General features: G+C 43.3%; 1 protein-coding gene across 1 annotated transcript in view; it reads right to left on the minus strand.

The window, feature by feature from the left end:
- SLC1A3 (solute carrier family 1 member 3) overlaps positions 1-27,550 on the minus strand; it is a 146,262-nt gene that overhangs the window by 112,270 nt on the left and 6,442 nt on the right. The window contains exon 3 of the mRNA XM_086960542.1: positions 6,497-6,634. Coding sequence (XP_086816668.1) covers positions 6,497-6,634 — 138 coding nt within the window. The remainder of the gene's footprint in view (positions 1-6,496; positions 6,635-27,550) is intronic.

Here is a 27,550-nt window from a genome sequence, read left to right on the forward strand (position 1 = left end):
CCAAGCCCTATTGTGTTTAATTTCTGCATACACAATTCTACACCTGGTTGCTATTCTTCTTGTGGAGATACATATATCTTTAAGTTTTCCTCTGAACCTGAAACTACTGCAAGACGTAATGTTACAATGTATTTGAAAGGGTGAGCTATGGCCCCAACCACAGGAATAATAATACTTTGTCACTTCATACTGTTTGCTATTTGGTGTATCATCTCGCCATCCAGGAATTGCTTCTACTGCAATACATGAGGGATTATTTTACATCTGAGAGGTATACTCAGTCATCGCCCTGCAGGTTTGAATGTGATAACCAGCATGTGCTAGGCATAAAGAAAGGGATAATGCACAGCAGTCAAGGTAGAAAAGGGGTAGTGGGCTAACAGTATCACAGAGATATATCAAGATAATAGATACCACATTAATCATGCTAAACACTAAACATCTTAGAAGAGCTTCCCAGCTCAGAATACTTGAAAAGCCCCCTCTTGCATTCCACCAACATTGTGCCAAGTTCTTAATATCATGTGAAGCAAATCCAAGAAAACCCAAGAGGACATAAAAGACACCTTTGATGAATCATCCTATCCACAGATCTCTCTGCCCTCACTGGTCTCCTCCATGTTTCCTCCAAAGGGACCTCAAACCCAAAGCAGACATCCTCCAACATACTAACATTATAGAATACCTATAGCTGGTGGTTTTTAGAGCTGAGGGCTACATGCAAAGAACTCTGAGGTTGGTTTGAATCTCACTGTCAGAGTAAAAGCCCTTTCATTAAGGAGTTGTCAGATTACTGCAGGAGCATGTGGAAGCTATTTCATGACTACCACTCAGGACTAAGTCCCATGAGAGCAACAGAGACTAAGAAAGCTGATATAAGAGTGAGTCCCATTGCCATAGACGAACAGCACTGACCTTCTGACTGGTGCTAAGCATGCAGCAAGCTCATGAGACTGACTGAATGGCTTTCCACATCCTAAGACTGGCTCTGTCATTTCCCCATTAAGTTAGAGTCAAGTAACTAGAACAACATCTAGGGAATATACCAGTCGGAAAGGTTCAGACATACCCTTGGCCTCTGTCTTTTCCTGATGAACCTTCAGTATACATACGTGCCCAATGTCCAACATGCCATCTAACTCAACCTACAAGAACAGATGCTTTCAAATGACATCACAGACTGTTTGAACCATGAGCCGTATTGGTTGCAAGTTGTTTAAATGCTTCAATATTATCAAAACAGACATTGCACTCCTGGGTGGGATGAATAGGAAAGACCCATCAATGACAAAACTTCCAGTGCTGAGAACAGCATGGAGGCCAGTCCAAAATATGTCCTCCCATGCCTACCACAAATAAATACAGTTTCGGGGGTAACCAACTAACTACTGTTATTTCTCTGTGAGGTGAACATGCTCTCTGCTGGCACCATTTGAACTTTAGAAACTAATTCAACCTGCTGTGCACCATGAAAAGATTATTTTTGAGCAAGGGCCTAGGATACATGCATTTGTAAATTATCTAGAGATTATTGCAATTTTCAACTTTGTTATTTTAAATATGACACTGCTTCCAATAAACGTCTCTTAATAAAGACAGCTTGTGTGGGGCACTTGCAGAAATTGGAGGTGCAAATGGAAAGAAGGGAGCAGGGAGCACTTTCCTTGCCTGAATTAGGGTTAACTAGCAGGCTGGTTCGAGGGATTCACACACTATATAACATAACATGCCATGCCACAAAGTTTTGTGGCATGCCACATATTTTTAATGTGTGTATTGCTATAATTTGACTTGATTCAACCTGGTATGGGTGACAGTTTAGCATGTGACAATCATCATGGACAGCCTCAAATATATTAACTGTGTTTACCAAGCTGTCTGTCACTTTCTACTTCCCCCTCAACCTGCATAATTTATAAAAGATATGAACATGCCTTTATTTGGTTCTACAGCAAACAAATGATGTACAGAATGCTGACAATGCAAACCTTCTCCCCCAGTCAAAAGATTAAATCCATCGTTCTTTTGCCCAATACGCCACCATGGTTTGGACCCAGCCATATGCAAATCAGTTTTGACCCTGTACCTCATGGGAACAGTCCAGAGCAAACTGCCTAGCCAGGTCCTCCCTGGACCGAAAAAAAAGCATCCTGGGACCGGGTTCAGGGTGTCACCCTTCATCGGCCAGGCTAGCTTGAATGCAGTGGCACAGTGAGCAAGGGACCCACGTCTGGGCATACCCATCCCACTTAGGGTGAAAAGTGTTACAGCAAACAAATGATGGACGGAATGCTGACAATGCAAACATTCTAAAGTTTTTCCTTTAGCCCCCGGTGCCCTGTGACCCTCCATCTTGTTGTGTGTCCCCTGGCCCGCCCCTCCTCCCTGCTACCGCCTCCCAGCTGCTGCCCCTCCCACGCTCCGCCCCCTCCTCTCTCCATTAAATGCCTGATGCCCCCACGCGCAGCGTCCACGCGCTTCGAACACGCCGAAGGTGCGCCAAAGGTAAGCCCGTCTACGCCCGTCCGCGCCTGGACCGCGCCTAGCGCCAGACCCCCTGCTCCTCGCGCTGCCCAACCCCCCCGCATTACTTACGATGCTGCCACCCTCCTAGCCCTCAACCCCGGCCGCGCCCCCAACTGCGTCCAAGCCGCTCCTGGACGCACCCATGGCCCTTTCTCCTGCCTCTCCTGCAGATTCATCGGCACCGACAGCATATCCGCTGCGTCCACAACACAGACTCCCGACCCCAACCACCTAGAATGCATCCTTCTCAACACCCGCTCGGTCCACAGGCACGCCATTGACCTTTGGAACCTACTAGACACCATCTCTCCTGACATCGCCTTCCTAACGGAAACATGGATGAACGCCTCCTCCGCCCCAGACATCGCCATCGCTATCCCTGACGACTATAAGATCACACGCAAGGACCGCACAGACCATACAGGAGGTGGAATCGCTATCGTCCATAAGAAAACAATCCGCATCTCGACCAGCTCTGACGCCAACCTCGCTAACTCCGAACACCTTCACTTCCAAATCCACATCGACCCCAAGACCACACTCAGAGGCACCCTCCTCTACAGACCACCAGGACCCCGCGCAAAATTCAGTGAAGACATCACGGACTTCATCACCCCACACGCGCTCCCCTCTAAAGACTACATCCTTCTGGGAGACCTCAACTTCCACCTTGAAAATAGCAAAGACCGCAACACCACCACCCTCTTGGACAACCTAGCCAACCTCGGACTTAAACAACTGGTCACTTCCCCCACCCACATCGCAGGCCACACACTCGACCCCATCTTCACCTCCAGCAACCATGTCTCCTTCAGCCACACTACGAATCTCCTCTGGACTGACCACACCTGCGTTCACTTCACCTACAACAAACCGAAACCCATCGCCCACCTCCAACCAACTCTACAAAGAAACTGGAACAAAATCACCACGGAGCAGATCTCCACATCGCTCCTTCAAACCTCCCCAGCCCTCTCTTCTAACGCCAACGAAGCCGCATCTAACCTCACCCTCTGGCTTTCCAACACCGCCAACACCCTAGCACCAATGAAAAAACGTCAATACAAACTTGGTATCAAGAAGGCCTCATGGTTCAACGATGACCTCAAGAAGTCCAAGAAACTGTGCCGCTCCCTTGAGAAGGCCTGGAAAAAAGACCCATCCACCAGCAACAAGGACGCCTTCAAAAGCGCTATCCGCACTCACCACCAACTGATCCGAAAAGCCAAGAAAACAGCATTCAAAGATCGACTTGACAACAACGCCCACAACAGCAAGGAACTTTTCAACATCGTCAAGGAATTTTCCAACCCCTCGGCCAACTCCAACGACATCTCCCCCTCTCAAACCCTCTGCGATTCCCTAGCCTCTTTCTTCCACAACAAGATTGCTGACATCCACAACAGCTTTGACAACCAACCCGGAAACCAACGCACCCTACCATCAGCCGACCATCTTCCCCCCGTTAACACCCTTAACGCCTGGAACCCCATCTCCACGGAGGACACCATCCGCCTGATGAATTCCATCCACTCTGGATCCCCCACAGACCCATGCCCTCACCACATCTTCAACAAAGCAGACTTCGTCATAGCTCCGCACCTCCGAGACGTCATCAACTGCTCATTCAATTCCGCTACCTTCCCAGAAGATTGGAAACACGCTGAACTCACCGCCCTTCTGAAAAAACCAACAGCAGACCCCACCGAACTCAAAAACTACCGCCCCATCTCGCTTCTTCCATTTCCGGCCAAAGTCATCGAGAAAGCTGTCAACAACCAACTCGCCGCCTTCCTCGAAGCCAACAATTCACTCGACCCCTCACAATCTGGATTCCGAGCCAAACACAGCACTGAGACCGCCCTCATCGCAGCAACAGACGACATCCGTACTCTACTGGACAATGGAGACACAGTCGCCCTCATCCTCCTCGATCTTTCTGCAGCCTTCGACACAGTCTGCCACAACACCCTTTTACATCGCCTCAGAAACATCGGAATCCAAGGAAAGGCACTGGAATGGATCACCTCGTTCCTCACCGGAAGAACCCAGAAAGTCCGCCTCCCACCATTCAATTCAGAGGCCTCTGAAATCATCTGCGGCGTACCACAAGGATCCTCACTCAGTCCCACCCTCTTCAACGTATACATGAGCCCCCTCGCGGCCATCGCCCGCCAACACAACCTCAACATCATCTCCTACGCGGACGACACTCAACTGATCCTATCTCTCACCAAAGACCCCAACACCGCCAAAACTAACCTTCACGAAGGAATGAAAGAAGTCGCCGAATGGATGAAACAAAGCCGACTGAAACTGAACTCAGACAAAACAGAAGTCCTCATCTTAGGTAAATCCCCCTCTGCTTGGGACGACTCCTGGTGGCCGGAAGCCCTCGGAAATGCACCCATCCCGACAGACCACGCACGAAACCTTGGCGTCATCCTGGATTCCTCACTATCAATGAACAGACAAGTCAGCGCCGTATCCTCCTCCTGCTTCAACATTCTTCGCATGCTCAGAAAAACATTTCGCTGGATCCCTACCGAAACAAGGAAAACAGTCACCCACGCTCTGGTCACGAGCCGACTGGACTACGGAAACACCCTCTACGCAGGCACCACCGCCAAACTCCAGAAGAAACTACAACGAATCCAAAACGCCTCAGCCAGGCTCATATTAGACATCCCACGCAACGAACACATCTCTGGTCACCTTAAAGATCTCCACTGGCTACCCGTCAATAAGAGGATTACTTTCCGACTGCTCACCCACGCACACAAATCACTCTACGACATCGGACCAGACTGCCTCAACTCCCGACTGTCCTTCTACTCCCCCCCCCGCCTACTTCGCTCCTCCAACCTAGCCTTCGCCACTGTTCCCCACATCAACAAGACCACCATGGGAGGCAGATCCTTCTCTTACCTGGCGGCCAAAACATGGAACTCACTCCCCGCTTACCTTCGCCTCACCCAGAATCACCTAGCGTTCAGAAAGCAGCTTAAAACGTGGATATTTGACAAATAATCCTCCTCCCCTTCCTAAGCGCCTTGAAACCCTCTGGGTATGTAGTGCGCTATATAAATTGTATGACTTGACTTGACTTGACTTGACAGTCAAAAGATCTGGGTTAAATCCATTGTTCTTTTGGCAACTGCGCCACCCCAGTTTGGACTCACCATATGCAAATCAGTCTTGACCCTGTGCCCCATGGGAACAGTCCAGACCGAACTGCCAGACCAGGCCAGGTCCTCCCTGGACCGGAAACAAGCATCCTGGGACCAGTTTCAGTGCATGTCACCCTTCATCAGCCAGGCTAGCTTGCATCCAGTGGCACAGTGAGCAAGGGACCCACGTTTATTTGGTTCTAGCAGATATATTTATTATTTACATGAATGTAGACAGGCACAGGCGGTCCGTTGTTTTCCGGACTGCACTGACAGCATGCACATCATGTGCGCATGCTCACACTGCTCACTTCTCACTAGTGGCGAAGTTAGAGCATGACGTCATGCCATGTGAGCATTGTAGTGGAAGGGAAATCCTTAAATAGAGTCATTTTCTCTCTAGATTTCCCTTCTCTGTTTAAAACTCAGGAGCATCAATGTTGTTGTGGTGTCACCAGGGCAGAAAGTGGAAGCTTTTTCAATATTATATACAAGCCATAGTTGCTGCTTATTTATCTTATGCAACTAACAACCATTGACAAAGGCAATAGTCCTGACTTTTTGTAGGTATGATGACACAAACAGCAAAATACAAGTCGGGCGGCACATTAATCTAAGTACAGATTTTTAGCTTACGTGTTTTAAGCCACACCCTTAATTACGTTGGCCTCGCCCCTTTATGAGACCCCCCCAGTTTTTTCATCCCACTTAAAGCCCTGGGTAAAGGCTTAACATTTTTCTATACACTGTTTATACATAGTTTATTTAAGACACCTTTAAAGGTTATTTGACTGTTGTACCTGTTACCAAACTGGAAACAATGAGGGGAAGCACCAGCATCTGCAACATCCTCATCAGCAGCTCTCCGGGGAATGAAAAGTACTTGATTTCCCTGAATGTCATGTGGTAGGAGCGTACGGAGAACCCCAGGATCCCGCCTAAGGAAGACAGATATTAAAGGAAAGAAAATAAATACTGGTTCAAAACTGTGCGCAGCTCGACTTCAATAGCACATATGAATGTATAACACAGTTTTACGTGATGCCGTAACGTAGCATAATGTGTACAAATGAAATTATTAAACAATAAAATGGTTACACAATCTGCTGAATATAAAATAATGTTTAGCAGTATCACCTTGCTCGTAAAACTAAAGTAGAATACAAACACATGATTCAAGTGGATTTCCTTTTTTAATTTGAAATATTTCAATAGTGTAGATGTAGCCATGACAGAACACGCTAGTGATAACATAGTGACATAGAATCAATGCAAGAATCCAGAGTTGTAGCAGGAAGGTGAACCTGGGGTTTATTAATTCAGGAGGTAAAGTCTGACAAAGGGCATTTCAAACCTGTCAGAAGGCAAGAGATTACAATTCATCTCATGTCAGTAATGGAGTTCCACAGTCTCAGAGCCAGGCATGTGCAGGCTTTTTTTGGTGTTTTAGCTTTTCTGGATTTCTGGATATCCAGATCTAGGAGGCCTCTCTTTCTTTTGTTTTATTGACCACCTGTGAGTTGCAGTTTGCTGTTCAGGTCGGACTGTAGCCCAGTGTGTGTTGTCTGACTTGTAATACGGCTATCTTAGCTTCAGTTCTAGCTTCCAGAGGGAGCCAATGGAGATGTCTAAAGATGGTCGTGAAATGCCCCAATTGTTTCTCCTGTAGCCGATTGGTATAGTTTTTAAAGGTACAACAGACGATTTGGTAAACCTTTCACAACTGCATTCTTTCCATCAAGAGGTGTGGGTACAAGTGCTGATCAGAAGTCTTTTGTGAGGGGTTATGGTTTGAGCTCTCTGAGGGGATGGAGTTGACATGAGGCAGTTTTGGTCAATTTGGCAACATAATTTTTTTAATTGAGGTTTTGGTCAATGATGAGACTGGGAAACGCATTGTGTGTCACCAGTACTGCGTAAATACCCAGAGGGCGTACAGTGGTGATCTATGTTTAGACTGGGATTGAAGTGCCTTTGGGGAAGAGGAGTAGTAAATTCATTTTGATAGACTTGATCTTTAATGTATAGTATGATGATGATCACAGACCTAGTCCCAGGTTATTCTTGGGCTCGCTGCAGACACTGGGAGGACACTCCGATGTATTGAGTGCATTCTTTGTTTATTCCGTTTAAGTTACTCTTGCACATTGTAACCACTTACGCTCTAATGTTCACATATAACTACAGTTCTGTAATAAAAACAAGGTGAAAATAAAATCTATACCAGCCAGACTTGGGACACTAGGTATGTAGATGACTATTATCAATATATTAGTGTATGGGGATAGAATTGTCCTGTAGTATTATGGGTAGAAGTTCTATATATAAATAGATGAGGCGAACAGATATAACCTTGTGAAACACTACATTTCACTGCAAGTAGAGTTTATTCAAACAAGTCTAATTTCATGAAGTGAGATGCTGAGAACAGGAAACATTGGAACCAGTTCAGGACAGTTCTTCTAAACTCATTGAAGACCTTAGAGTTCTTGGAGTTACAGGATGGGCCGGTCAAGGAGATAATTTGCGTGATATGCTGTGAATCAAGTTTTTGGAAGGAATGCTACGTACTGGATAATCTTCCTTGTATACTGCACGGTTTGATTATTATAAGTGACGTTATTATTGTTATTTCATCAACCATATCCCAGCCAACCTCAAACCACCCCAAAAGTGGCTGACTAACTACAGAGTTGAGTTTAAGACACTGTAAGATACACAAGACCTGCATGGGCAACTTCACAACCCAGTTGCGATATCTAGTCTTTCGACCCACACTTTTGCTGTTAGTCAAACCATCAAACAGATAAAAAATGCAAAGACAGATCTCCCAAAGTGCTAGATCCAATCAAACCATCTCGAGTTCACGAACTTAAAAAGTCACTTCTCAACCATGCTCTGAGAACCACATGGTTAGATGTGAAAGCACAGATTCACAAAATTTGAACTGCAAAAAACATCTACTCACATGAAAAGATAATAAACCTTCATACCCTAAACTCCCTGTATCTTTATCTCACTCTGGCAGAATCCTTTCCATCCCAATCTCACTTGGTCCCTGTTTATCTTTCTCTTCCTCCCTTCTCTCTCCGCTGCTTTTCTCTCTCAAAATTAGATGTAATAAAATATGTCTCAGTCTCAAAAAAGGAGTAACAGTGCCCACTTTCTGCAACTACATACACAAATGAAGTACTGCTTCAGGTGGAATGGTTTGCTTTTTGTTTGACGAGTAGGAGAATCTGAATTCATCGTAGGGTGTGTCGAAGTAAATTGAGTGTATTCAAACTCTAAAGCGTCCCTATTCCAGAGGCACCATCTTGTGCCATACCTTGATATAGGATACACCACCTGCCAATAACACCTAACACTATGGTTAGCAGCCTGCATTTTAGATGAAATTGGTTAGAGAGTATCCATGTAACATCATGCAGAAGATGCAAGAAATACTTCTCTTTTGTAGCCCATGTGAACCAGAGGAAGATATTTATGTTACAGACTAGCGGTTGAAGGAGTTTACAAACAAAACAATAAAAAAACATTCATTGTGTACATGGTATTTTGATAGGGATAGTTAGCAAACTCGTCGACATTCTGAAAATATACCTTGTTTTTCTGTATCTGGGTGTGGATTGCAGTGCCTAGTTTGTAAATGTAATACGTGCAGGGTTTAGCTATTGGCGCTGATGAATTCTGGGTTTGCCGATTACCAAGGATGCATAGTTTTGTTTCACTTCCTGCCACTTTCATCAAACATCCTGAAAAAATCCTGCACTTCGTGTCTCTTTAGCACACTCCTGCCACTTGGGCTCGACTAGGAACCGGGGTCCCGGATGTACCCGGTAGCCCTCCCGCTCTTGCTCCAGACTGCCAATAGCTGCTAATACTACACCCATGGTGATCTATAAAGTACACAAGTCTTTCAGGTAAGCTTAAAGGATAACCAGTGTATTGTACATAACAAGCTGCATTTGTTCTTCCTGGTGTCTTCTGTTAACTTCCCCCTCCATTCTGTGGGCCCCACTTGAACAAGATCTTGTGCCCCTAATACGTCTTTAAGGTCCACATTTCTTTATGTCCTTGCTCAGAAAAGCCAGTGAAATATGTGACTTACTCCTACAGAGCAATTATGATGTTTATAACTAAAAATTGGTTAAGCATATTAATCCCCCTTTATTGAAGCCCTATCTCTGGTTGCACCAATAAGCCTTCCGGCCAATCCATGGTGGTATTGTAATGATTGCTAAAACCAATATTCCTGTCATGTATCTTCTCCTACACTTAACAGAGCTGACACTCTCACCGGCTGCCAACTTTTCTTTTTACATAACGCATGAATGAGTGCAGGTATGAAGGAGACACTTCCGACATGCGACTCTTGGCGTGACCTTTAAGCCCCACCACTACCTTTCTTTCTTCCTTTCAAGAATTGGTCATCAGCTTTAATAAAGCAAATGTTATAGGGTGATTCAATTTCCACATTAACAAGAAATAGACAATAATATTCAGAAATGTGTTAACTATCCACCAGCCTGCTCTTTGCCCCACATGTCCCTAGAAGCACTCATAATGTGGGCTATATTTTACATCGAATTTTTGCATCTAAGGGGACAGTGTCTGCTATTAAATTCAACCTTGTTATTAGATCTGATAATCATTTGATACATTCATTCATGGACCTTGTCTCATCTAGTTCCCCCTAGACATTGCCAGAGTCATCTAGGAAATGGTGGAAGATTACATCTAACCTATTGTGCTTTTCCTTCACCCAATCCCTAGCTTTCAGTAGCCCATTCTAAGCCATGAATTGAATGGATTACTTCTACAATTGACTTCATCGCTCTTTGACAAACCACCATATTAATACCAGATCTTCTCTTTAAATACCACACTAGGATCACAAAAGAAACTGAAAGGACTAATAAACACTGACAAAACAGGAGTTTAAGGCAGGATTACTTAGAACCAGAACTTAGAAATGCTCACAAAATATATTATACCAAAAATATAAATTCGTCAGACAGCACTCAAAAGGTGTTTTTGAAAGTCATTTATAATTATTATAAATCTTTCTTCGGAAGCAATCGTGGCCAAATATGATACAATCATGCAATAGGAAAGTCATCATTACAAATCCAGGTACAAGTTCAGATAAAACACAACACATCCATTTTAAAAGTTAAGATAGAACGCCATCGTGGTCACGGGTGATTAAACTAGGGGTGAGAAGAAAACAGAGATAGCCATTCAATGGTCAATCGGATCTAGATAGCCTTGATCTTTAGGCGGTCCGCAGGAAACCTTTCATTGCACAAAGTGTGAGTTCATTAGGCAATAGCTGTAAATACATAAGCGCCACTCTGGCGTGCCTAAACTTCAGGCTCTTTAAGAGGGGGCGAAGAAACTGCCTTCTTGGTATGGTAAAATATTTACATAAAAGGACAAAATGTAACGTATCCTGTGGAGACCTAGAGTCGCAGCCACAGGGTCATCTCGTGTTTGGGGAACAAAACCTGGCAATAGATGGTGAAGCAGGTTGAACCTAAAATGGGTGACTAAAAACCTGTCAGTTGCCCTTGTAAGGGTAGAGAGGTAGTTTTCCCTGCCCTGAACTGACTTTAGCAAGGCATGTGCCTTCGCAGTTGGTTTCTGGAGCATGGTGTTTTTGCAGTGGTCAGAGGTATATTTGAAATCCAGTTCTTTTACAATGTTAAGGTCCAGAGGACATTACTGAGTCACATGAAAGAAAATTATCGGACCTACCTAGAGCAAAAAATGACTCCTTTACATACCGTAGCCAGGGAAGCTTAAACGCATGCTTTAATGACAGGCAGTCTGAAATAATTCGGCGATTTAGGTCCTTATTCTCCATAAACCATATTTTTACCCTGCAGAACAGAGGCTTAACTACCACCTGGTCGGCTAAGAAATGAATGCCAAACTCTTCGTGTACTGTATAGGCGGGCTACTTTGAGGGACCCTCAGAATCCAACGCTAAAACTTGTTTTGGGCCACCAGTAACTTGTGTGTGAAGCATACCCCCAGACATCACTACCATATAACACCTTTCAGGTGCATATAGACTTATACAATTTTAAAATCAGCTGTGGTACCCAAGATCCCAAACTATGAGCTTCGCTGGCAATGCCCCCTATAGATTTGTTAACGCCACCCACCTTGCCCTCTAATAATGTTTTACAGTTTAATTTTCCATCGATACAATTCCCAGATAGGAGAAGGCCGGGACCTTCGCAAAAGTCTGGGATCCCGCTTTGAAGGTTTTAGACCGGCGACCCGGGTCCCAACTCCCAAAACGTATGACTTTATAAAGTTGACTGACAGGTCCAGTCTATCCATAAAATCAAAGAAACAGTCAATTAATACCTGCAGACCCAGGACTGTGCGAGCCATAAGCACCGTGTCATTGGCATATAGTATCACTTGCAAAGATTTCCTGCCAACACTGGGGAAATCAGACTGTAATGCCAGGAGGGCAGCTTCTAAACCATTGATGTAAATGGGGAATAAAAAAAGGGGCTAAGATGGAGCCTTGGCGAACCCCCCTAGTGCAATTAAATGTTCAGTAAGGCCCCCCCACGAAAATGTTACTGCCGCTGTTGTATGGGCATGAAGATTCATTATTAAGGATGCAATGGTGGGACCGGCACCAAAAGAGGTCAATAAGTATCACAACTTCTTTCGATTAACCCAATCAAAGGCAGACGTAAGGTCCATAATGCTGAGAACAACGCCCATGGTTGAGCAACCGTGTATTTATTTATTAGTATATAGAGAGTAAGGCATTGCTCAATAGTTGACTTGCCAGGGCGTGAGCCGAAATGGACCTCAAATATTATTTGATTGCTGTCCGCCCATGAAGAGAGTTGAGTTAAAAGGACCACGCCCAGTACCTTAACCAACGTATCAATAAGGGAAGTAGGGCGGTAGAATAGCGAGTTGTCCTTATCCCCCTTTTTATAAATTGGTGCAATGGTGGCTGTTAACCAGACGTGGGTCCCAGGCACTCCACACCACTGGAGTCAAGCTAGCCGGGCTGATGAGAGGTGTTACCTCGAAACCGGTCCGGTCCTCGGATGCTTGATTCTGTTCTGGGAAGGACATGGCTTTTGTAGTTCGGACTGGACTGTTCCCATGGGGCACAGGGTCAGAGCTGATTTGCATATCGCCATTGTCTAACCCAGGGTGGTGTGGAGTGCAAAAAAACGATGGATTTGGGCCCAGATCTTTTGACTGGGTTGAATGTGTGACATTGATCCACATTCGGTCCATCACCTGTTTTGTTTGCAATTGCCGCCATAAGTGTGCTGGGGATGCTCAGACGTGGGTCCCAGGCACTCCACACCACTGGAGTCAAGCAAGCCGGGCTGATGAGAGGTGTTACCTCGAAACCGGTCCGGTCCTCGGATGCTTGATTCCGTTCTGGGAAGGACATGGCTTTTGTAGTTCGGACTGGACTGTTCCCATGGGGCACAGGGTCAGAGCTGATTTGCATATCGCCATTGTCTAACCCAGGGTGGTATGGAGTGCAAAAAAACGATGGATTTGGGCCCAGATCTTTTGACTGGGTTGAATGTGTGACATTGATCCACATTCGGTCCATCACCTGTTTTGTTTGCAGTTAACCAGGAGAGCAGCATCCATTTCTGTGCTGCTGCATTTAACACAAGTGTCGAATCTGGGGCTCAAACTTTAATATTGTCTTGGAAAAAATCTGGGGGGATCTCATCAGGGCCTGGAGCCCTGTTCAGGGACAGACTAAATACCCCTGTGGACTTCCTCCAACAAGAAGGTGACTGACGTGTCGGACAAAGTTGGGAGAAATATCCATGCAAGACCCTTCAAGAAGGCCAAAATTATATACACTACCAAAATGGATGACCCACTGTTCCGGGGTGATACGGTGACATAAGACAGGTCTTGAAGGCTTAGAAAAACAGGGACTATTAATAATCTGTCAGAAAAATGCAGAGTCCCTCAGTTCGCTAACTTTGGTTAGATCAGCCCATGCCTGTTTCTGTAATTGGTGCCTCCGTTCTCCTTCGCGTCTATTTGTGACCAGCTTTAACACCTCCCCAGGCCATTGGGGGTTAAGGCTCCCCAGGGCTTTCAAGGGCCCTCCGAATGGTTCCTACCCCCACCATAGACAGGGCCACAGTATTATGGTCACTGTAGGGACTATATAAGATATTGAAGGAGACAGGAAGTCAACCCATACAGAGACAAAGATGAAATCAATGATCGTGGCGGCCCCTTCCTTAATATGTTGGAGGAATTCGAGGATTAGACCAGTTTGCCAGCTTGTCTAAAGTAAAAATCCAATTGTGTGTATGCAGGAAGCTATTTATCACCTCCCCTTCTATGGTATGCTCCAAATGCAAATCTTCCGAAATCATGCAAGGTTGTGTGTTAGGTGGCGGGTGTAAAAAATTTGGTCACGGGTGACAATTTAAATCCCCTGCCAGGATAACATTCTCATGCCTGAAGCCCTCTCCCTTTAATGAATCTAAGGTGCTACTTATGGCTATAACATCATAGGTCCGGTACGGCCCCTTTTTTGCATTATAAAAATGAATTATTACCATAGGGAGAGCTGACCCAACCTACAATTTCCCACTTCATGATCTGCATAGTGTCGCAATACTCGAGAGCTACAAAAATAATAAGACTTGGCAGAAGATGGTCTTGAACGCCTTCAGGAAAAAAATATTATTGACTTCAAAAATATTCTTGTCTTCACAATCACAAGGACATCTTATGCTTCGCATAAGATGTCGATCTTCTGAACGTCCTTCTCAGGCATCTCTTGATCGTTCAGTCCTGATGATGATCCCATAACCTTTGTTGGGGATCGAAACGTCGTCGACACCCGCATCTTGACTCCTATATGTATTATTAATTTATGCGGAGCATAAGATGTTTTACTTTATTTCATGCCTGAGGTAAGGAAATCTGCTGATTTCCAGTTACCCTGTCACATTCAGTATTTTCTGCATCATACACAAGTAGACCCGATCTTGATTTCAGCATTGTGGCTACACTTTTCTATTCTTTTCTGGAAGGGACCATTGTCTCTGATAACTTGATAAAAGGAGCAGAAGCAAAAGATAGGAATTTCTTTACCAAGAAATTAAAAAGACAGTTTACTTTTTTACGAACTAATATAAATGGATAATCATGGCAGATACATTATAGAGATCTGTAGAGGAAGTTCAGCTTTTCTGTCTAGAAAAGAACAAGAATCTAAGAATTTATTGGTCTAAGCTGCAACCTTTAAAATGGAATAAATTTTCTTAGTCTTCATTCCCAAACTTAAAGCTCAATAATTACAACATTAGGCGGTGAGAAATCTACTTAGGGATCAAGGCGAGAAAGAACAGAATACAACATAGATACGAATACTATACACAGCATATGAAAAGTACCAGTATGTGACTAAATGTCAGTCAAGTGCAGACACACAGAGCCCATTTCTACACGCTAACGTCTAAGGATACAGCCACTATCAAGAAGAGGAGCAGGAGCATTTCTGTCCCTCCTGTAAATAAGCCCTGCTATTTATTTTGCTGGAAATAGCCTTTGAAATGCCTATTGCTTTAAGCATGGGACATCCATGCTGAAAATTTTCACTTCCTACTCTCTTGCAAAAGACTGCTACTACCGCGTTGCAGAAAACGCATGCTGTGGTGCTATTGCTGCAACTGTGCACCAATTTATGCAAATGTCTACTACTCTCAACTGTGACATCGCCCTGGTGAGAGCCACACAGCCAAGGGGCTGGTGTCAGTTCTGCAGCGATCAACAGCTTCCATTCCAAGCACCCTATGAAGCCTATACTGATGGTTTAAGAGGAGGCCGAGGGACTGTCGTACACCAACATGCGGAGGCCGAAACCAGAGAAGAAATAAGAATAGCATGGATACACAAGAAGAAATCAAGATCAGAGATCTGGAGGCTGTGAAAGACTGGATGTCCAGGTCAGCCAGAGAAGAAACACCAATCAGAACAACAGGAGAACAGTTTAAGCAGAAGTATGATATGAACAAGTTGCCTCACAACTATTTGACTGCGTAGTTCCAGTGCGCTCAGTTCATGCACCATATTCCCATTTTATGCACCTTTGTTTTGGTTTCTCTGCATTTCTTTTGTGTTGCTTCCAATTTTATCCTATGGAGGAAGCCCTTCTGTCACCTTTGGGCGTTCACACCTGAACTCAATGAGACGTTGCTCTCACTGACAGCGTCTCCTGGTACTCCGCGATGGTCTCCTGGTACTTCCTAGGATTGTTACCAATACTACCTATCGGAGCATCAGATGAGTAATATGGGGATCGGCCTTGCTCAGTATTGTTATGTCTATTTATTTTAATACTCAAACTGTATGTGCTTATCTCTTTATGTCCAGACTTGCTGTTCCACTGGTGTGTGTGTTACAGCTGCTGTTGTATACTCAATGAGAGAGAGAGAGAGAGAGAGAGAGAGAGAGAGAGAGAGAGAGAGAGAAATTCTGAACTTTGGAAGATGCCCTCCAGTGAGCATCTCCACTACTCCCTATCTCCGCTCCCCCCCCAAGACAGCCTGTAGGTTTGAGTCAGTCCCAGCGCACAGATCTTATTTGAGTGAGAGTGTGGATTAGGACTGGGGGCCACTCTTGAGATTGTATGGCTCCGTGTGCTGTGCCAAAGTTCTGTACGGCAGTGAGGTCTGGAGTTTCATTGATTTACAACACTTGCAATCTGAAGAGAATAAATACTTCTGGCAGTTGTTGAGAGTGCCTCAGAGTAGAACTTCCCACATTATCCATGAGGAATTGGATGTTACTTATATTAGAGATAGGTCGTAACTCAAACCCCTAACATGTTGGATTAAAATTTGGACAACCCTGAGGTCTTACTAAGCAAGCAGATCATAATGGATTGCATTGCCCATGACCGGGGCGGGAACATCCCATGGCTTAAGTATGTGAGGGAAACCCTAACAGGCATGAGATGTGTGGATTATTTTAATCATCCAACAAAATTGTTACCCAGGCGTATGTCAAGGCTAAATTTCTAAAGCATGTAGTATCTATTAGGGAAGATAGGGAGCTGATCAAACCATCTGTGAGAGCATACCTTCTGACCAAATCGTGTCTGGGCATCGAACCTTATCTGTCTTTTATTCACAACGCCCAGGACAGATTTATAATGACTCGTTTTAGGCTGAACTTATTACATCATATCTTAGCGGTTCCGGCTGGATATACATAATCTACAGAGTTGAAGGCCCCGTGCGGCTGCGACCAACGGTCTCCGCAGGACACCCTTCACTGCGTTTTATTATGCACCTATTATGCGCGCCCTACGAAGCTATTTTTAAAACGTTTTTTAAAGAAGGCCAGCTTCAAGGCGGCAAAGGTGGCCCCATTGTTTCTGAAATTTTCCACAGAGGTCTTAACACTGTTTTGCACCGTAAACTTTTTAAGGTCAGTTGCGAGACTCAGAAACACAAGAGGCGAGGAGTGAATATAGATGGTTGTAGTACTTCTTTTTCAAAAGAATGTATTATTGAACTGTGTGGGGGAGGGCAATTTTTAGCATAAAGGGATTAATTATTTGTGCACCTTATATGACTGATTTTATATGTAACCCCCCTACACACTTACTCCGACCCACCCTAACCCAAGACAATTTACATAGGACCCTAATGAAGAATGATATTGGAGAAGTGGCTCTATTTGTGAATTGATTGCACATGTATTTTAGCCTGGTTTTAATCTCATTTGGTGATGTTCTTTTTAAACTGTACTTTTATGGTATTGTATTTATGCCGAATAAAGTATTTTAATTGATTGATTGATTGACTGGGGACCACTCATCTAAACCTCCAAATGTTCCGCCCGAGTAGTAACATTTCCAAGTGCATAATGAAGAATGTTACTTACATCAATCATTAAAGGTCAATTTGAAAAAGTCAATTGATTTCATTGCTTCACCACATGTTGGAATAGAAACTAAATTTGATTCATGAGGGTTCATGATCTGCAACAACGCTGGGATATAATTCTTGGAAAACTACTCAGACTACACTGCACTGTGTCCTCCCTTATGCCAGGGGAAGGGTAGGCAGATATGCAAGTACATCCATTTGTGAATTCGAGTAGCACCATCTTATGCACACGCCACACCACCCCTTTCAGGGCAAAATGTGTGCATACCCTTTGTGTGTAGGCAGAGCGCAAAGGGCACCGCAGGTAGCAGGAAGCCTAAGTGCAAGTTCCTTTTATTGAAATTCCGTTTCAAGAGAGTCACTAACAAAAAATGCGTTCCATGATGGCCAATAAGCATTGACCCAATTTCAAGATGACATCAAACCTGGAGATGATCTCAGTATGTCTAGACCAGCTCCTTCCTGTTAGGTGGTTCCTGTTCTGGGTTAAGCACTTTCCTATCCAATAGATCCTGTTATATGGCCAACCCTTTCCCATGAGGTGGTTCCTCATTATAGATCAGCCTCTTGCTGGCAGGAGCTTGCTATTTTACTGTTATTTAAAAGAGTGTCTGAGCTTAGCTGAGCTCTGATTAAGAGAAGAACATATCTGGATGCGGCAAAGGAGGAAAAGCTCTTGGCAAGAGGCACAGGAAGGTGTTCCGATACAACATCTAGGGCATCAACAGGACTGCCATTCACTGCCTAGTGTGCGTGGAGGAGTCAAGAGCGTCTCCGGCCTCATCTATGAGGAGACCAGCCGTGAGCTCAAGACTGTCTGGAGACTATGATCCGGGACGCCGTCATCTACGCCGAGGATGCCAAGAGAGAAATTGTCACCGTTGTGGCTGTGATGTACGCCCTGAAGTGCCAGGGCCACGCTATCAATGGATTTTGTGGCTAAATACTCTATTGACTTTGAGAAAAAAACCAACCAGTGTGTCACAGCTCATCTGACTTGCTCTTGTTCGATGGCTCACTTCTGGTCTGCCACAGTCCATCTTGTTCTAGCTCAAATCCAGTCCTGCCCGCTCTAGTTCTGCTTCCAAAGTTTAGCCTGGCAACAACTGAAGGACTTTTTTTGCCTTCTATCTTTTTACTCCTAGTGCTTCAAAAACGAATTCCCAGACAGCAAGATGTTTGTACCTCCTGATACACCTGCTACAGGTAATATTTCCTTAAGGGATCACCTTTCCTCAAGTAAGAGATGTAGAACTGACTCATCCATCTAGCCATTGACACACATGCACAATTTACACAGTAGCAATAAGACTTGGTGAAGTCAGGCATGGGCACGATATGAGCGTTTTCCAGCCAGAGAGCACATTTTGCTGATTCTGGTTAGATGCAGGGTTTGTGAATCTGGGCATTTATGTTAACGTGCCCATGGCACTAGAGATTCAAGCCAAATGAGGCGTCCCTGGTTAAAACAGAAAATTAAGAAATATCAACAGCCTGCAAGAAATGAATTCTGCAGGCAGCACCTGTGCTGTTTTTATAGCTTTAAACAAGTACTTGATGAATATTCAACCTTGACCATACGGTCATACTACTGAGTATACTAACTTTCTACGTCCAACAACAGTTTTAGTGGCCAATCCATTATCCAATGTAACTGTGTCTTAAGATTTGCATTGCATTTTTAGATACACATCTGCTGACTGTAGACTTTTTATGGCTGCACATTCTGCACTCTACAAAACGTCTTAAGGAGCTTGTTTTGGACGCAGGTGCAGTCCTGCTGTGATGCGGAAGAGCAGAGGGAGGCTGGAACAAACCCCTGCAGGCGCCTGAAATGCCGAACTGTGCTCTCTCAGGGGACTTCTCCAGTTTCTTCCGGTGCCTGCCCCTGAGCAGCACAGAAACAAAGTCTCACAGCAGTTCAGTTCCCACAGAGTTCATTCACAACTTCCTTCTCGTGTCCTCAGGCATAACCACCAAAACATCATTCTTTGCTTCTGACCTGATAAATATGACATATTGGTTAGGAGCATAGAAATCGACAGCTCCAGGGTTACCCCAGTTGGCCTGTTCTGAGACTTGTATAAAGCTATAACTGAACCGAATTCTTATAATACAAGCTATATTCTGTAGGCAGCAAACCTGAAGTAGGTCACAGGAACCTGAGGCACTTTAAAAAAAAAAGATGTTCTAGACAGTGAAGAGTCTGTACCAGGTACATTGGGTACTCCAACATTTCTATTACAAGTTCTCCTTGAAAACATTTTCTCTACAATGTAAGCCAAGACTCAGATCACTAGAGATTAAGTATGAGATCACACACAAATATAAATAGGCCTTTTGTTGCCACAAATATCTGAATATGAAATATTTAACAAACGCACACATATATGTGTGTAGAGGTATTGTGCACGTTATAAACCTTTGTATTGAAGAGTAACTCTGTGTGCAGGTGACAGTCGCTTTTTGGTTCTGCAGAAAAAGTTTCCAAAATGCCAAAGATTCTACGTACTACATACTGAGTATTGTAAGCAGCCTTCAGTTATTAGACAGAATCATAACAACATGACAATTTCTAAATAACTTCAAAGGCTGTGTGCACCAGGTACTGGCCAATGTCCATGTGCATGTTTTGCTTCAGAAGATGGGTTATCTGTATAGTTTTCACCACCATATGAAGGCTCTAAGTAGTATGATCTTTAGCACCTTCAGACCTTGGTTATTTTAAGTGAATAGACTCTCTTTGCACAAGTTTTATATACAGTGTACATTGTTCTTAGTAGATAGTTTTTAATACTATGTGGTGTATTTCTCATGAGAGTTTCAATGTCTGGAAACCGTGTAGTACAGAGTAAACTGCTTCCATAGCGTAAACACTGTTCATGGTACCCACTTTTCTACTGATATCCACTTAATTTCTGGCTGTTGGTTGGTTCTGTGATTGTGAGGGATTTGATACAGGTAAAGACTGTCTGTAGTAAGGAATCAGTTATGTAACAAGGCTCTATCTGGAGAACCTTGAATTTCTCTGAACAGCTGTATAGAAATTGAACATCATGTGCAGTAGAGGTAACCCTTTATCTGTGGTTATTAACCAATATGAACTCAGCTACCCATGAAGTGTATGGTATGGAGTCAAAGTTGTGCATCACAGAAGCTTGCTTCACCCATAGGGATAGTATGTATGATAGCATTATTGATGCTTTATTCTATTGTGAGCTATTTTGCACTTACTTTTAGAGCTCTAATGCCATACCTGTTTATAGAGAAATGCGTACAAAAGAAGCTTGGATGATGTCATAAGTGATGTCTTCAGTGATGTAATTTGAGATGTCATAAGTGATGTCACACATGATGTCATAGAACATTTCATGAGTGATGTAATATGAGGTCATACGTAGTGCATGGCTGGGGCGCAAATTATTGCTAGTTCTTATTATAGCTGGTGAATTTCTGTGTTTTTTTTAGCTCAAAATGTTAATGTTGTCACTGACATATGCACTTAAATATAACAGGGTAAGATTGGCCTTCGGGTCCTGTGGACCCTATTTCCTGGGGCCACAACATCTATTTTAAGGGGAGACAGCCAAACCACCTGGGGCCTATGAAGTCTCAGGGACAGGGTTCACGTGTCCCCTCCCCTTTTATAATGTATTAGGCCCTAGGGGTTGTGGTCAATGGGGTCCATTAAGGCTCAGGGAAGGAGGCCGCATACCCCCTTCCCCTTAGGTTCTGGTCCCAGGGGATGAGGGCCCCTGCCTCCTAGAAAGGTTGGGGAGGGAGCTAGCGCAGCACCCCTCACCTTTTCATTATATTTGCCCAGAGATCGTAATAAGGCTTGGAGAGAGGGGCTGCCTGGAAGCCACCTCCCTCTCTTTTAATGGCATTTGACCTGGAGATGGGGTTCACTGGGCCTAATAAGTCTGGGGGAGGGGGGCTGCACAACCCCACCCCTTAGATTTTGGCCCTGTGGCCCAAGAAGGCTCAGAGAGGGGGGCCATGCGGTCTCCTCCCCTTTTTATTGTAACTGGTCTATGGGGATGGGGTTCAAGGGGCCGATTAAAGGTAGCTTTAATCGGCCCCTTCAACTAGAATATCTCTTAGATTGTTAGACTATATTTATGATTTGGACTATCTATTGGAACTTAAGAATAGAGTTGCAGACCATTTAAGTAGGTCTCCTTTGCAGTTGCAAGACCACATTTCTAATGAGTGGGATGAATACAGTGTAGCGTTTGTAGAAGGCGAAGCTCAAGCTATTGCATTGAAGGAGTGGTGTAGGATTATGAGGAATATATTGTGCTTCAGAAGGTTAAGAGGTGTGTTTTGCAAGGGTGGCACAGTAAGAATAAATTGGATGAAGAGAGTAAAAAGTTCTCTGAACGCAAGGATGAGTTATACATTTCCGGTGCATGGTTTTTATTAAGGGATGTTAGGATTGTTCCTCCCCGGTCAGTGAGGGCAAGGATCTTGGAGATTATGCACGAAGGGCATTTAGGTATGGTTAAATCTAAGAAAAAAGTGAAAGCTGTGTATTGGTTGCGAGTTGATTTAGCTATGTAAAAATGTGTAAGAATGTGTGAGAGTTGTGAGAATGTGCATACATCTTTGAAAGTTTGCAGACCTCGTTTAAGTCTTAGAGAGATTCTAAAGAGCCTTGGGAAGCTTTTAGCAGTTAATATTTTAGGTCATATTTTGGATAGCAAGGGAGTGCCCGACTATGTGACTGTGCTGTTAGATTTGTATTTTAAGTGTCATGAGGTTGAAGAGCATCATTAAGTGGATGCAGCTGTCATGATTTATTTTTGGGAGAAAACTTTCATGAGAGAAGGGATTCCAAAACCCTAACTGAGTGACAATGGCCCGCAATTTATTGCTGAAAAGTTTCCTTTCCAGTAAGAGTATCAAAGCCAGAAATACAGTGGTTTATCATCCAGCCGGTAACCGAACTGTTAAGCGCCTCAGTAGGGTGATTATATGGAATGTTCAAGCTGTCATCAATGCAGGGAAGGACTGGAAGAATAAATTGTGCAAATTGGTTCGGGCTCACAGGATATCTCTTTTTGTTACAGGCTATGGTCCTTTCAAGCGGTTGAAGGGTCGGGAACCTTTCACGAATGATAACAGTGCTTGGATGTCTTCAGCACTACAAAAGAAATGGTCCACTGAGGTGGTTAAGAACAACCTGGAATAGGCTCAGAAGACATACAAGTAGTATTATGACAAAAGCATGGAGTTAAGAAAGTGGTCTTGGAAAAGGGGGATTGGGAGCATGTGAAATTCGATAGGAAAGTTACCAAAGGAAGTAGCAAACTTTCTCAACCACTTGTGGTGAGAGACGTGTATGCGTGTTCAGCCAAGTTGAGTGATGGGAAGATCTGGCCCTGTAGTAGGTTGCCTAGCTGCAACAAAATCTTTTCTTGGAACTCTGGAGGAGTAAAGGTGGATGGAAATCTGATAATCTTTGATTCGTGGTTGTGGGAGAAAAATGAAGATGTGATTTAATTTGACTGTCACCAATTTATTGATGGAAATGGTTCGAATTCATCTTTTAATGAAGCTGCACGTGGGAATAGTCCATTTGTTGAAAGCACTTTAAAGACAAACCTTGAAGGCAAAAATAAGATCACTTCTCAATCTGAAAGGGTGGTGTCACTTCCAGTAAGGCTAAATGAATTTGTTGTGGTGTGATTTCACTTAATGCATAGTCATGGTCTAGGAGTGGATGTAATTGGTTTACAATCTAATATGGTATGTTTCTTATTATTTTGCATGTGTGTATCTTTATGTATTTTGTATCTTTATGTACATTCAGTTTTGGGGGACTCCTTGTTATTGAGTAGGATTTGGGAATTTTAAATGTTATGTTATTCTTGTTATGTTATTCTTTGTTTTAGGGGGAAGATGTGTGGTATCTAAGTTAGCCAGATACTTTATTTTGTTGCTGGGGTAGTGCGAAGTTTAGAATGTATTGTATGTTACTAGGATATGCGAGGGTTTAGAATGTAAAATGTTGGTTAAGGCAGTTGGTGGAGTGCTGACTGTTACTGCTTGCTCTCACTAATAAACCAGATGTAAACCTTCACGACTAGCGTTATTCTCTACACAATTCAGTTCTCACGGCCTAAGACTATGGAAGGATGTCATCAGAATTGTCCATCTACTTTGCAGACTAAGTGAATCAGTGATCTCACTGTGTGAATGTTTTCTCCTAAGGACTTTTAGCAGAAAATGCCGACATACTGTTGATGAGACCCTGCGGGTATCCAACAGGGTTTTGTTTGTTTGAAGTCATTCAGCGTGGTGAAGGCCTTGATGCCTGCCAAGGTACTGCGTCATATGTCAGAAAGTGGGACACTTCACCTAATTATGTTTAAACATTTTGTCTTTCTTCTATACCTTATCTCCGCTTTTCTTTTACTCAACATTCGGGTTAGGATCTTTCAAAGTGTATTTTAATATTTTTTGCTATTATCCTTCATTTTTAAACCCTCCAAATACAAGAGTATATAAAGTATTTTTAGTGAATTCATCGATAATTTATTTTAATATTGTAACATATAATTCACTGTAGTTCCATTTCTTGATCAACTAATTCTCTTTTAAGAGTCTAACCTGTGGTTGTAGATCATTGGGTAAGTCTTTGACTCTTGACTCCAAAGGGAAGTTGTTTGCTTCAGTTCAATTAATTCCTGAAAACTGAACGCTTTAGACAGTATTCAACGAATTTCAACTTGAGAAAGAGTGTGACAGATTTTTTAAATAGCAAATGGCTGGATTCTATCTTTTAGTATTTAGTACTTCTCAGTTTCCTGGTTTTGTCTTTCTGTTCCAGTACTTTGAAGGGACTTAGCTGATGCCCAGCGCAATACAAATCTTTTAATAAAAGATTGTGATCTCACACTCTTCTAAAATAAAATCCTTGTGCTTGATTTACACCACAAACTGAACAACTAGACAATTTAAATAACTCTAGTTAAGATATCGTGTAAACTATTGAGAAGTTTTTTTAAATGCCCTCATGCTTGTTAATGTGAGAAAGACCATCTCATAGATTGACACGAGGAGGAAGAAAGCTAGGGGCACATCTGGAATAAAGAAGGCAAGGCAATCTAAAGCACATCATGGGGAGGCAACCCGACAGAAAGGAAATTTTAAAGGAGAGGAAATCAAAAAATGTGTTGAGGAAGAATGAGGGGAGAGTGACTTTCATTCAGGAAGAGATTACTGAACACATTCATGTGGAAAGAGCGGAAGTTTGATATATGTAAATGAAGAGTATGAAAACTGCTAAGGGGATATGAATAAACATAAAGGACCCTCATGTATGGGCAATTTGATACACAGAAATCAAAAAAGAATGCACGGTGTTGCGACGGCCAGGGAGTGCTCATATGAGGAGAAGGGGCAAGCATTTAACTCATGGAGGAAGCACTAAATGTACCTTAATAATGAAGAGGGGCGTATAGGCTCACTAGAATAAGACCTTCATGAATCCAAAGCTCAAGATGAAAAAGCTGAAGTTCAATTATAAAGAGATGTTTTTATTAAAAAATGTTAAAGTATATTCTGATGCAACTGTTAAGGGTTTGCAACCTCTTAAATGATTTCAAAGAATATTAAAAATAATCAGGATCTGCTGCAACGCAAGAATGTTGTTTGTGTTTCTTTCAACAGGTGGCATTTGTCCTAAATCAAATTTCTTGAATTGGGGTAAATATTTACATTTTTGGTAAAGCTCCTAGGTTGTTTGGGGAATTATCTTGTTCTTTGACCCATTTTCTCATGAGGTTGTCAACTGAAGTGCGACCATTGTCAGTTTGACCCAGAACACTAGTTTAAATTGGATAGGAGCCAACATCACTAGTAATTATCTCTCAATTAGGTAATTTTGGGGCAGCAGAGTGGCTGCGGGTTCAATGACCAAGCAAGGTGTCCCAACAGAATGAAGTTGTGACACTTTGGGGCCACGTCACTTGGTCTTCAAAGCATTTATTTCTTCTAAAAGTTAAATTTACACGAGGAAACTGTGCCTATTTCACACAGAAAACAGATACCCTGTTTGCATGCGTAACTGTGTGAGTAACATATACGTGTAATATAGTCTTAAATTAAAAGTGAGTATTCCACTGGAGCGAATAAAAACAAACAGCACATACATTGGTATGCACCCTCAAAACAACAGCACATTCCAAAGTAGGGTTGACGATTTACAAACCAAAGTGTGTGATCTGGTACTAAAAAAACAACCTACTAGTGTATGCTGGAAATTTTACCTGAGCGAAGGTGAGAATTGCTTTTCAAAAAAGAAATCCCTTCACGCCTTTTGTACGTGAAGCAAAAAATAATAATAATAATGAAAAAAATATATACTTTTTGCACTTTTCCATTGTCCATGTACAAGTTTGCTCCCTGCTCAGAATGTATTTCAGGGCAGGTGACAAACACCTAGATTTGCATGAGAAATATACATCAAGCATAATTTAGCCATGGTACTTTAAAAAAATTCATGTGAAGTACCAAAGATGAGACAAAGCTTTAAGGCCTGTATAACCTACACATTGAGTGAACTATTCAAAGTCCCTACAACTTTTCTGAACCCGGCCCATTGTGTGCAACGAACAGGAAACCCACACTGCCTGTGTGGTTTGCCTCGGCCCTTGTTTGTGGCTGTCTCTATAGCTTGAACTTAACTCGCTTCACTTGTAATGCCCCGCCTTACAGCAGTGAAAAGGAGCTCCTCTGAATGTGATATGTCAGAGACAGCAGACACCATAGACTGACGCTTAGCCCAGGGCTTCCACCGGCTGATCATTGTTCGGGGGCTCCTTACTGAACTGATTCCATCCAACATGGCGGCCCTCACAGAACATCACCATTGTTTGCGGACCAGTGCTGCCCGATACAGGTGTGTTTAGTCTGGCTAGTGCTTGCAGGTATTGTTTCTCGTGTCCTCAACTTTTTGGGTGTGTTGTGGAAGAAAAATGTTTTGTTTTCGGCAGCAAAGCAGCTCCGACCACCCATTTGAGCAGATCAGATCACCATGTTCACTCTCACATTGCTAAAGTGTATCAGCCTATGATGTGAAAGCGAAACACGTGAAGGGTACCTGGCGCTTTTTAATGGGGTTCTGCCATGAATCAGGAAACTATACATGAAAGTTCATAGAGTAGGTTGCTTTGCCACAGATGTTGGTAAACTGACTTCATATGGTAGTAGTGTCTCATTTTACCCCGGGCTCCGTGAACATGCACTGGCGAAGCTACGTGAACAAGCACAGGCAAAGCCAATAGGTCGGGTTTGCATTCTGAGTCCTGAATGAAACATTAAAAAGTCAGCTGCAGTGGAAAAAACAAAAACAATAGTGTTTTCTGTGTACAATGCATCTATGATATAAAGAAGTTATGTGTGGCAATTCAGTGCACTCTTGAGACCTCACATAGTCCCTCATGCATTGTAATGCAAACGCTACATCAGAGGTGGAATGATGCATCAAATATCCAATAGCGTGAGGTGAGTGAGCAATACTCCTCTGGGAGGGGCCAAAGCCCACTTTATGAATGCTGCAGAGAAATGGTAACAATAGGTATGCAGAGAACTATAATGTCATGCCAGACCTAAAAATAAAGGCGATGACTATCCTTGAGGTTGACCATGAAGAGCATGGCTGTACTTTCACACGGCTCAACAGTTATGTCTTCCTGAGATTAATTCCATCTGCCTATGCAGTCCGCCAATGCTGCTTATGTATACAATATATTTCTCTGTGAGGGCGGAGCGGTATATTTTACCACAGGGTTTAACTGGCCAAAAAATGGAACTGTTTTTACTGTTCCAGTACTTGAGTGTTGCCTATGCTCCCTAGCAGTTGAAGGAAAGAGGGGAGGTGCCCTGTGTGCTGTGCGGTCCGGC

The sequence above is a fragment of the Lissotriton vulgaris genome, chromosome 3_1 (genome assembly GCF_964263255.1).
Source record: "Lissotriton vulgaris chromosome 3_1, aLisVul1.2, whole genome shotgun sequence".
Classification (NCBI taxonomy): domain Eukaryota; kingdom Metazoa; phylum Chordata; class Amphibia; order Caudata; family Salamandridae; genus Lissotriton; species Lissotriton vulgaris.